The 12,712-nt window shown below is 37.7% G+C and overlaps 1 protein-coding gene across 1 annotated transcript in view; it reads right to left on the reverse strand.

Moving 5' to 3' along the window:
• Positions 1–12,712, reverse strand: part of ntrk3a (neurotrophic tyrosine kinase, receptor, type 3a) — a 264,646-nt gene that overhangs the window by 119,317 nt on the left and 132,617 nt on the right. The window contains exons 10-11 of the mRNA XM_051383180.1: positions 11,101–11,124; positions 10,041–10,087 (exon numbers count right to left, since the gene is read on the reverse strand). Of these exons, the coding sequence (XP_051239140.1) occupies positions 10,041–10,087; positions 11,101–11,124 (71 nt within the window). The remainder of the gene's footprint in view (positions 1–10,040; positions 10,088–11,100; positions 11,125–12,712) is intronic.

Below are 12,712 nucleotides of genomic sequence, written 5' to 3' on the forward strand. Positions count from 1 at the left end.
ATTACAATAGTGCACTAATTTAAATTTCTTAGCGGAATTTGTATTATTTTTATGATGTGTGTGGAATGGTGAAATTTAGTTTTTGCCCTTAATAACAAACATTTCCTAATCTTGGGCAGGTTTTGAATCATGCATTGACTGTCATGTTGTGGCTGTTCAGCAGCCACACAGATTACAGTCATCAAAATAAAGAATATAAGAACAATAAAAGAAAGAAAAATAAAACAGGAAAAAATTTGTAATAAAGTAGTAAGCTCCTTCCTTTGTTGTTTTAATTAATAAACTTGACATGAGACTTTGACTAGTCCTTTAAAGTGGTTCAGTCCCAAAATACTCACTGACCACTTTTCACAAGCACTGGATGTCAATCAGTTTTTCAATAAACAAGCTCAGTTTGCAATTCTTCTCAATAATTGTCTGTTAATTCTCAGTACATACAAAAGTCCCCACTTGTACTGTATAGAATGACTGGCTGGTACATAATGACACAAGTTCCCACTTAGAGCATAGCATAGAATGACATTTATACTCCAGCATGGATGAATAAGAAAAACCAAAAAATGTTTATTTTTTGTGAAGTAGTAAGTAAATTGTCTTTTGCAACATAATAATATTATTTGTAACAAAACAATAAGGCTCAACTGATGTGGATTTCCTAACTAGTTTGTAGCATCAGATTGTATTAAAATGAAGGGCTGTCCAGAAGGCAGAGTAGTAATAAGTAGCAAAGTTTAAAGTAATTTAAAAAGAAAACAAAAAAACAGGATAAAACCAGGAATTAAATGAGCAGCAACAAGATCCTTTCTTTTTAGTTTTAATTAATAAATGGTTCCCACTTGTACTGTATAGAATGACAGGAGTCCACTGTTGGCTGGTACATAATGACACAAGTTCCCGCTTAGATAGCATTCTTAGGAGAAAGTAATAATCTGAACTAAATATAATATAATCTGTAGTGATATTTTTTGATTTTTTTATTAAAGTGGCACCAACAATGTTGTCATTGTAGCTTTTTGAAATGTGGAGTGTATTGTGAAAACATAATCACAACCTATCATGACTTATTTTGGACATATCTAAGGGACAGGTCAGCTAGAGGATAGATTAACCCCACAAAGTAAGTAAGTAAAGCTTTATTATATAGCACCTTTTTGACACCTATGAGATCCCAAGTGCTTTAGAAACAACAAATAAACATGAGGGTATAACCATACCCAATCAAACAAACATAGGGAGCATGTAAATACAAAGGAAGATAAAACAAGGGGGAAAGAATATATTAAAAGAGAGACTACAGATGAGGAAACAAACAAGAGATCTATAAAAAGGCTTGCCTGTAGAGGTGGGTTTTGAGCAGCTGCTTAAAACAGTCCAAAGATTCAGTGAATCCGAGTGATTGGGGAAGACTATTCCACAATGTTGGGGCTAAATCAGCAAAGGCACGGTCACCTTTAGATTTACAGTTAGAGCAGGGAATGGATAAAAGGCAGAGATTTGAGGAGCGAAGAGCCGAGAAGTGGAATGAGGAACAAGGAGATCTAAAATGTAACTGGGGGCAAGGTCATGAAATGCCTTATATGTAATCAGTAAGATCTTATAATTGATTCAGAATTTTACCGGAAGCCAATGAAGGGATGCGAGAACAGGAGTATTGTGGGACCGACGGCCTGGTTCTGGTTAAAAGTCTGGCTTCATAGCTACAGGAAACAGGACAGTTTTGTGACATGAAGGTCAAATGTCATTCTTAGCGGTGGGTTTGATATTAGTGCGTAGTGGTCCAATAAACTGATCAACTGCAGTGACGAAGTTTCAGAGCCAAATAAAATTATTTCAGTTTTGTCAGGATTTAAGTGGAGAATATTAAGAGACATCCAGTCTTTGGTGGCAGCTAAGCACTCATGGAGAGAGGAAAGTTGATTCAGGTTATTGGGTTTTGCAGAAAAGTAGATCTGTGTATCATCGGCATAACAGTGGTATGACATGTCATGGAAGCGGCTGAACAAATGACCCAGAGGAAGCATGAACAGGGAGAACAGAACTGGACCAAGAACTGACCCCTGAGGGACACCACAGCAGAGGAGGACACATGATTGTTAATGCAGACATTAAAGACTCTTTTAGACAAATAGGAATGAAACCAGTTTAAAGCTGTACCAGAAATGCCAACCCAGTTCTGTAATCTAAATGGCATGGGGTATGGAGTATGGTTTTACGCATATTATCAACAAAATAAAAAAACAGGAATTTTTGACAGTCAGCACGAGAGGAGGCATGGATAGCAGGAGGAGATGGAGATACAAGCTGGTTGATAGTAGTAAACAAAAACCTTGGGTTATGTCTATTGCTAACAATCAGATCAGAAAAGTAGGAAGCTTGCGCATCTTTAATAGTCTGGTTCAAATTAAACAGTAGTTCCCTCATGTAGAGGTGGTGGACTTCAAGTTTGTGCTTTTTCCAATTTCGCTCGGCCTTCCTATATTCCCTTCTTTGTTGTCTAATGTTGTTGTTGATCCAAGGAGTTTTATTAATAACTGGGACAGCACTGGATGTATATGGAGCGGAAAAATCAAGGGCTGATGTACAGAAATGATTCAACCAGCTAATTTGATCATTAATATTGAAAAAGTGAGGAGGAGAATTAGCCAGACTAGAAAAATGGCTACAAAATGTGGCTGCTGACTGATTATTAAAGACGCAAGAGTGGATTATACGTTTCTGTGATGGTGAAGCAGTTATAAAATTTGTATCAAAAGTAATACATTTGAGGTCAGAGACAAAATCATGCATAATCAGGGAACTGACAGACAGATCCAGAGTAAAAACTAAGTTGAGGTTGTGCCCACGGTTATGTGTAGGGCCTGAGACATGTTGCACAAGGTTAAAAGATTTACAAATGTAACTCTCAAAGTATCTTCCCCAAAACTCCAGAGAAGATGTGTCACCAAAGGCCAGCAGTGTGTGGCACATGTTTAACCCAGGACAGGAGAATACCAATGTCTCACTCAGTCTAAATTAGATATAACATCTTGCCTATGACAACTGCAATACAATTAAATTATAATTTATTTATATAGTGCCAAATCCTACCAGAAGTTATCTTAGGACACTTTTCATGAAGAGCAGGTCTACACTGTACTCTTTATGACATTTAGAGAGAGAAGTCCCACCATGAGCTAGCAACAGAGTGAAAAAACTAATAAGTTAACAACCTTGAAGCCCAATGTGAAAGGGCTGAACGACTGTCGTCAGTTACCCAGACACCCTCTCCCAAACTGCAGACCAACAAGGAGTGAAAGAGATACTATGGAACAGATTAACACTCCTCACCCACATCAAGTCTCTCACTTCTCGAAGGCAGCTCACCTGAATACAACCTTAAAAGATGAAGAGCTGATGGTTTATGTCCACATCATAAACTCAAGACAATTTACAAATTACTTCCTAAAAAGCTGTGTGTAAATGTAATTAAGTCATAGATAGTACATAGATAATAAATAATTTACATGGTTACATGTATTCTGTGTTAACAGGGTTAGGGCTATAGTTTGACATTGTAATAAATATATATTTTTTAATCTTTAATTTATGTATTTGATTATTCAAAGATCAGTGCCACTCTCATATTTGTTGGCTTAATACAGATAAAAACAAAAGAGAAAAATAACTCAACACAAATCAAAACCATAATGGTTCTGATGGCCAGGTTTCCCCCCTGTTTCCAGTCTTTATGTTAAGCAAAGCTTTCTGGCTGCTGTCTCTAATTTAAAATTTAGACATGAGAATGTCATATAAGCTTCTCATATAAGCCTCAGCAAATAAAGTCAGGGGAAATTTTAAATGTTGAATACTCACTGTAATTTTACATAGTGTGCAGTTATGATGTTAAAATTATACAGATGTAGATGCAGTAATTGTTTTCAAATCAAGACTTTTCTTAATCCAAACCTTTCAAGTAACAATGCATATCATCAAGTGTTAGAATTGCCGAGTTAGTGGGTGCCCGGTTAGCTCAGTCGGTAGAGCTGGCGACCCATATACACAGCGGTCCAGGTTCAAATCTGACCTGCGGCCCTTTGCTGCATGTCATCCCCCCCTCTCTGTGCCCCCCCCATCCAAAAACAAAGGCCAAAAACAAATGCTTTAAAAAACAGAATTGCTGAGTTAGGATTGGTAGTTTGTGGTGACAGTTGCAATATTTGTTAAACTTGTATCATACTTAACCCTGTAGGCGCTGGGTTTTATTTTAAAAAATACTAGATTTTGACATCTAAATTTCAGGAGGCTCTGGCTTGAAAGTGGTTTGAGATAGAGACAAAGTGTAAATGAGACAAATATTGAGAATGACCTAAAGTTTATCTAGGGAGTCAATCTTCCCATCTAATTTGCATATTATGACGTCATATGGCGACGGCCATATTGGATTATGTAATTTCCATGAAATACCTGATATTTTGAAAGAGAGTTGAACTTATTTCATCAGATTCGTCCACATATCAAATGAACAGGGAAAAAGTAAATTGCAAGCCAACAGTCATACACTAGAAGTATTACTACACCACAAAACTCATGTAAACAGTAAGCGATTTTTATGATTTTTTACCCACCACCACTGCCCCTATTGGAGGACACTTTTTCTTTTCTTTTTTATTCTCTTCTTCTCATTATTATTATTATTATTATTATTATTATTATTATCATCATTATAATATGATAATAATAATAACAGTAGGCATCTTTTAGCTGCAGAGGCCTAATCTGATCTATCCAGATAAAAGTTTGTAGTATTTGTAGAGTGTGGAACCTCTCGTTGCAAGGCACAGTACAGAGACAATATGAAAAATATTGAGACCCCACCACATAGCCTAACAAATGGAGCATCGGATGGCTGCGGCACTGCCGCGCATGGACGCACCGTGACTGGCGCGGTAGAAAGAGTGAACACTAATGCTGGTCCCAGCGCTATTCTCACCACCCGTGAGAATAGCATACCACCGTATTTCTACCACATCCACTAGCTCCCCTACTGATACTACGAGTTTGTGTAGTAATCCCACCTATGTTGGGCAAAGGGTCGTGTGTTTGTGCTTGTGTGTTTTCCCCGCTCTGCCCGGCAGCACCGGTGCAAAGACGCACCGTGACTATCACGCTCACTAATCGACTGGCCGTCATCTCCCAAAGGTAGATTTTCCCCTTCAGAATTAGGATCAGCTAATAGGAGACCCATCACTTCCCTAAGCGTCAACTTTTTGCTTGCCATTTTCGTTTATTTCGTCTCAATAACTCCTAAATCCAGCAATACCGCTTCAGCATAAATAGCGCTGTGGCGCACTATTTCCGGTTTCTCGCCCAACAGTTTGGACGGGTCTTCCTCGAACATTTTGCATTGAAACATGACGTTTTTCTGAGCTAAGGTCTAAGTACGGGATGTCTGCCAACTAGTGGAGGGGAGTATGAATGAGATATAACACTCTATTAGGAGAAAACAGCTGTTTGATTCAGTACCGAGTCCTGTCGCAATTTTGCGACTTTGGCACTTAAAGGGTTAATATAATGTAATTTGTAGATAAATAGAATGAATCTAGTCAGTTCCGATTATCCGTTTATCAGGTTATATGGTAATTGATAACAAAAACACTGAGCTAGGAAAATTCCTGCTTGAGTATGTTGGAAGACACATTTCAGGTTCAGAAGGAGAGGATCTATTCAAAGAGTACTCAGATGTAGATGCAGAATTTTGCAACACAGAATAACTGACTGTTAAATTGTCAGTGATTATAATGTTTATGTCTGTGTGTATGTGACCAACAAATACAGGATGAACAGAAAAGCGTAATCGTAATCACAAAATAAAGCAGGAGAAGAATTTGTGTATGATAGACCCTGTCAATGGTAACATATTTATATTTATACATTTTGTTATATGCCACTTATCTCAGGGATTTCATTATTTCACTAAGTGATGAGGACTTACTGTAAATATGCTTTGCAAACTGGCATTAATTCCTTTTAAGCATATTTTTGAAATCAGAAATGTGTACACTCTACACACTACAGTTGTAAGATGAGAGAGTGAGAAACTCTCAGTTTAGCCTAAAACTAAATAGTAGTTGTTCTGTACCATTTAACAGGGCACCCCTGTCATTCTATACAGTCCAAGTGTGGAACAACTTTCTGTTTTTAGATTGCGAGACAGTTGAGACAGTTGAGATAAGAGAGTGAGAAACCCTCAGTCTAGGACTGTGTGGGCTTTGTAGCACTTTAAATAAACCCTTTTCTTAATGTAATTCTGCATTATTTTGGTACTGTTTTCTAATTGTGGTTGTAAGTTGTAACAACAACCAAACAGGTTAAGTGTCGTTCCATACCATTCAACAGGGGACCCCTGTCATTCTATACAGTCCAAGTGTGGACCAACTTTCCGTTTTTAGATTGTGAGGTTTCAAACAAGTCAACATATAAAGCCCTGTTCATAGATCTGTATCATTTTGTGATGGTTCTGAGATGAGCTGCTAATAAGTCATTAGCATTTCAAAGCCAATTTAAAGCACTAACATACCAGTTAGACTGTAGAGCTTAACATACATTAACCCTAACCCTAACAGTGGGCTTTGCAGGGTTAATCTATCCTCTAGCTGACTTGTCCCTTAGATGTGTCCAAAATAAGTCATTTTTGTTGCTTCACTTACACTTACATATTGTGTGTCATGATAGGTTGTCATTATGTTTTCACAATACACTCCACATTAAAAAAGCTACAATGACAGCATTGCTGGTGCCACTTATATTTAGTTCAGATTTTTTCTTTTCTTTTTAAATTACTTTAAACTTTACTACTTATTACTGCCCTGCCTTCTGGATAGCCCTTAATTTTAATACAATCTGATGCTACAAACTAGTCAGGAAATTCACATCAGTTGAGCCTTATTGTTTTGTTACAAATAACATTAAAATATCATGTTGCAAGAGACAATTTACTTGACATTTTTTTACCAAAAATATTATTATTATTATTATTGATTTAGCTTGTTTCTCTTATTCATCCATGCTGGAGTAAAGTGGGACCTTGTGTCATTATGTAACAGTCAACAGTGGACTCCTGTCATTTTATACAGTACAAGTGGGGACTTTTTGATGTACTTAGAATTAACAGAAAATTATTGAGAAGAATTCCAAACTGAGCTTGTTTATTGAAAAACTGAGTGGTCAGTCAGTATTTTGGGACTGAGCCACTTTAAAGGGCTAGTCAAAGTCTGATGTCAAGTTCATTAATAAAAACTGAAAAGAAAGGATCTTGCAGCTGACCACTTTATTACTAATTTTTTCCTGGTTGTCTTTTATTTCTCTTAAAGTACTTTAAATACTACTACTGACTCCTTTTTTTTATGAATTTCCCCAGTGTGGGATCAATAAAGTCTATCTGATCTTATCTTTTGGACAGCTCTTTATGTTAATACCAGTTCAAGTTTGGAACTTAGGACATCCACTGAAGGTGAGCTTTTTTTTTATCACAGAAACTGAATAACAAATCATGTTTCACTATAGCTGAGCCTTTATATATATATATATTTTTTTACAAAACAAGGCCGAATATGGATCAAACACTCACACACCTTTAAGTCCCCTGTTGGCAAAAAAGTTCACCAGAGCGCATTACACATGATTTTAGGTTGATTTAAAGCATGTCCAAGAGGGGACCCAAAAAAAAGTTCCCTGTCTGTCTCTCAGTCCCCTGTTTGTGGGTGTGTAATGATGCTCAAGTTCCCTGTTAACACAAACACACAGACACACACAAACACACTAACCCATTATGTTTCTTCATAACCTCAGCCTTAACAGTTATCTTTTCCCAGTCAATTACAGGAAAAAGATAAACTCAATTACATTTCTAACCGACTCAGCAGCCAACGGGGGATTTCAGTAGATAGATGCAAACAGCTGAGAGTGAATGGAGGAGAAGAAAAAAAAGGCTGGACTAAAATAGCACCCTCTGTTCCCAACACATCTTGAGCAAAATGTTCTACTGTGTTGCACATCACTGGTGCTTTAATATAATGCCCATTATTATTAGTTCACAGACAAAAAGTTACTGCTGTCAACTCGACTCTAATCTATACATCATCTTATCAAAACTATTTCAGTATTAATAATAGCTTTTTTGGTGTTTCAGTGTCTGTATGTGCTACCAGCTAGGCCAGACTGTACTATAAAACTACTGACTAATTACAACCAGGGTTCTAAATTAACACCCGCCGTGTTAATAAAAACTTACTAGCAGTGATGCATGAGGCAATCATGTCAGTTGGAGCCACTCTACTGTTCTCGCTCCCCGGGCAGTACTGACTACATTTCCCATGAACACTGTCGTGATGCTACGTGATGACGTATAAGACGTCCATTGGCTGCGCGCAGGCAGTGCAACCAACCAGCGCGAGAAACCATGGAAACACAAAGAAGAAGAAGAAAAAGAATGAATGAACGGAGCAGAAACTATTAAAAGAAGGGAGGGAGCTAGCTAAAGTAAATTAAAAAGTAGCCTAAACTTAAACTAAATGCGGCGGTGGTTGGTTGGACAGACGTCTGGGGGCGAGAAGAGGAAGGAGGCAAGGGATGAGATTGAGAATATCAACAACAATGCGTGCGAAACGAAAAAAAGAAAGTTCAATACCAAATGGCTGACGGGTCATGAATGGCTTGTGTTTAATCATGAAAATGTTGTCATGTTTTGTAAGGACTGCTGCATGTACGCAAAAGAAAAAAACAAAACAAACAATTTCGTGGTGGGAACTAATAATTTTAAAGTTGAGGCTGTAAAGGACCATGAGAGTGCCCGGAGTCATCGGGAGAGCTTAACGATTAAATCCGCCAAAACAGATCGTATTGAAGAGAGCCTTGCTGGGAGAAGCCTTTCTTTATTAAAAACATCGGAGCTGGAGAAGATGCAGCTACTTTTTCGAAATGCTCATACCATCGGAAAAAAGGGTGTCCTTGATCTCTTTGATGCTCTCCTCACCATCCCTGCAACTAGAGCTGATTGCGAAAGAGGGTTCAGTGTGATGAATCAGGTAAAGAGTGACTGGCGCTCACGCCTGAAAGGTGAGACCCTCTCTGACCCAGTTGTGTTCACCTGACATCAAAGACTTCGATCCAACCAAAGCCATTGACATCTGGCATGCTGACAGTTTGCGCTCATGCAGGCCTGAGTTTGTGCGCAAACATGGAACAAAAGGAACTGAGGATGGCTCAGATTCAGATGAACAAATGAGTTCAGAGAGTGCTGAAGAAATTTGATGCGGTAGAGCTCTGAAATTATCAAAATGAAAAATAAATGATTTTTTTTGTTGTATGCATGTACTGTATGTGTATGTATTGTATTTGGATTGTGTTAATAAAATCCAAAATGTAAAAATAATTCATTCAGCGGCACTCATCTCTCTTATCTAATCTCTCTAATCTCTAATTTTCACTGGAAAAAATTGGCTAGTGGAAATTCTGATTGGCTGGTAAACAAAAAAGTTAATTTAGAACCCTGATTACAACTACTAAGAGGAAAATAACAGAGGGAAATATATTCAAATTAATATAAACTGACCACTACTTGAGTACTAAAAGTCCCTTCCTGTGCTACCTACACTGTTTCATTTTGGTGTTTACAAGTGTTGACTATGACTTTGTAAGTAAAAACTGAGTAATGCAATGTGATATTGTACTAAACTGTGAGCTAAACTACAAGCTACAATAATTTACAGAGGTTTCTTTGACATGTTTGAAAACACAACCCTGGCATGACCTCAATGACAAGCAACTTTAACATGTTTTCTCATTCTTTTCACAAATAAATTAGGTAATTTTGTGATTGCGCTTGACTCAGAATACAATTGAGATCACCAACTGCATATCATTTACAGAAATTAACAGCAATTTAAGTTTAAAGAAAAAGTTTTATAGTTTCAATATGAACTCTTTTTCTCTAACTGGGTGAGCCAATGGGATAAACACAAGCCAGCCAAACACTCAACATGTTTAATTAGTCAGTTACCTACCCCAAAAGTTTCTTCCTCAGGTTTGGGAGTCTGTGCAGTCGGGGTTACTGGTAGAAAAAACACAGGAACAGCTGGGTTTGAAAATCACAACAATTTACTGCCCCACTGCTTCTCCCGGGAATTCATCACACACAAAACAATGAATTCAAATCATTAATACACAGCATGAAAAAAGAGCTGCAAACACAAAGAGGTCAAAGACTCATAACTGACACAATATCATCTATACAATCTAGTACAGTCCAGTTCAGTAGTCCTGAAGTTTGTCTAAATTCAAGTTTACAATAGTTTTTAATTATTCATTGGTACATTTTTAAAATGTAAATGTTTATTGTTTTATCAGCAATGCATTTAAATGTATTCAGTGTAATTGTCTGAACCTTGTTTCTAACTTCTAATGAATTAGCAGAGATGTGGACTCAATGTGACTTGGAGTCGAATCACTGTTTTGATGACTTGCCACTTCACTTGACTAAAAACACGCCGACCAGCCATAGGGTGCAGAGGCAGAGCGGGTCGTCCCCTAATCCCCCTAAGGTTGTTGGTTCGATCAGATCAAATCATGCCTGTGCCAAGAGTCAATTGAGACTCGACTTGAGTTAACTAAGGACTCAACTTGACTTGACAAATCCCATACTTTATTACTTTATTTCCCGAAAACTATAATCACTGGTAAATTACACAAATGAAACATACAATGTTATTATGTATGTTATTTTTCATCACAGTCGACTGTTGTAACCAGGCTTCATTCGCCCTGCCTCAGTTCACTCACACTCTTTGACCATTTTTGGATTAGTGAGGGGCGGTGGAGTCACAACTGCCAAGATGGTGACAGCCAGTGCCGACCACACTGAGCTTCACAATGGCTCTTTAGAAACCTATGTCACAGAGACTGTCACAGAGATTATGTCCATTTTTAACTATACAGTCTATGGTGCACACAAGCTAATTGAGCTTGAGCAGTTGGGGCCTTTAACATATGCGGAGGACGTCATGATGAAGAGCTAATGCCTTCTTGATAAGCCTGAGAATCAAAACCATTATAAAAAGCACTTACCATAATCATAATCTGTTTCTGGGTCTGTGAAAGAAAGAAAAGTGAGGAAGATATTGTAAGTACTGTACAGACAAGCTAAAGTAGAGGATGGACATGTTTGAGTGTACATGGGAAAGGGATAACAGGATATGGAAACAAAAATGGCTAGGAGCTATTAAAGAAGAACAAATGTAAGATGATAAACAGAGGGCGTAAGGTGTGAAAATAGCAAAACACCAGAAAAACACTGTTAACAAGATCATCACCTCTCGTCTAAATGCAGCTCGTCTGCATTCTCACATCTTATTTACACATAGACTAAATATAAGCTTTATTTCAACACATCATCAAGTCAGAGGGCTGCTGATAAGAGGCTGACATCACACAGGGAAACGTATCCCCATGGGAACAGAGTGCTGTGACTCTGTGTCGACCAGACGTTCTAAACCAGGCTTCAGGAAGTGACTGGAGGAACCCAATCGCCAGACAGAATGTTGCTATTAGACATTAAATGACAGTGTTTTTCAATTTATTGCTGCAATATACATGCATGGCAGCTATGGTTAAGGTATGCTGGGGTTAGCAACTAAAACAGTTAGGTAAGGTTAGGGTTATCTGTGACAGTCTCCTACACCAAAGACGGATTTCCCATCCACCACTCCAACCTCGACACTATTAAAATTGCTCAAACAAGTTGAATATACACTACTTGTAATTATTGTTTTCTAAGTGATGATGACAATGCTACAGGTTTAGGACACTGTACATTACGTTTTTTAGCAACTTCAGAGTGGTTAGCGTAAGGTGCTTGTGCAGTATGTTCTGGGTCACTGCCCTGTTACAAAATTAATCGTCTCCCAGAACTCTTGCAGACTGCAGCAGATTTTCCTCCAGGGTTTTTCTGCTCCATGCATTTTTCTTCTCTCTTTCTGAGTTTGCCAGGTCCTGCAGCATGGGAGCAGCTCCAGAAAGCCAAGGACACGCCACAAAAATTCAAAACCCACTATAACACTTCTCTCCAATGACAAGTGTTTTGATTTGGGTACAAAGATACTGTACTGGTTTGGCATTTTACATTCAAAAGTAATTTGTTGCTAATAAGTGTCTAAATGAGACTACAGAGGTTGTCAGTGACATTAAAACACAGAGACTTATCTACTCACTAGTCCGCCTTTACAGCTTCATGTTTATACTTGTGCTCTTGAAAATTATTTTAACTCAGACTTTAAAATTTATAGATTATAGATTCCTATATTCCAAAATCCAATGGAACATCCCATTGGCATTTGGTCCAAGGAAGCACGATGATTACAAAAAATGCCTACAAAAATATGTCATCTGTTATGCAAAAGAATATGTATTTCAAATGTGTTAACAGAATTGACATTTGTTTGCTGGGTGCATCAAGTGAGGGGACACACAAGATATGAAGTGGAGCTAATATTGTTTTCAATATTTTTTTTTAAACAGATATGCATGGTATGCATATTTAAAAACCTTGCTGGATCAGAAAGTGATTGATTTTCTTTCAAATATACATGAACTGTAAGTTGAAATACAAGTTTATGCGTTAAAGAGGATCCAGGGCATTGTCAACGTTCCTAAATGCCTTCCAGTGTTCCAAGCAAAATCA

Source organism: Dicentrarchus labrax, unplaced genomic scaffold (assembly GCF_905237075.1).
Source record: "Dicentrarchus labrax unplaced genomic scaffold, dlabrax2021, whole genome shotgun sequence".
NCBI lineage: Eukaryota > Metazoa > Chordata > Actinopteri > Moronidae > Dicentrarchus > Dicentrarchus labrax.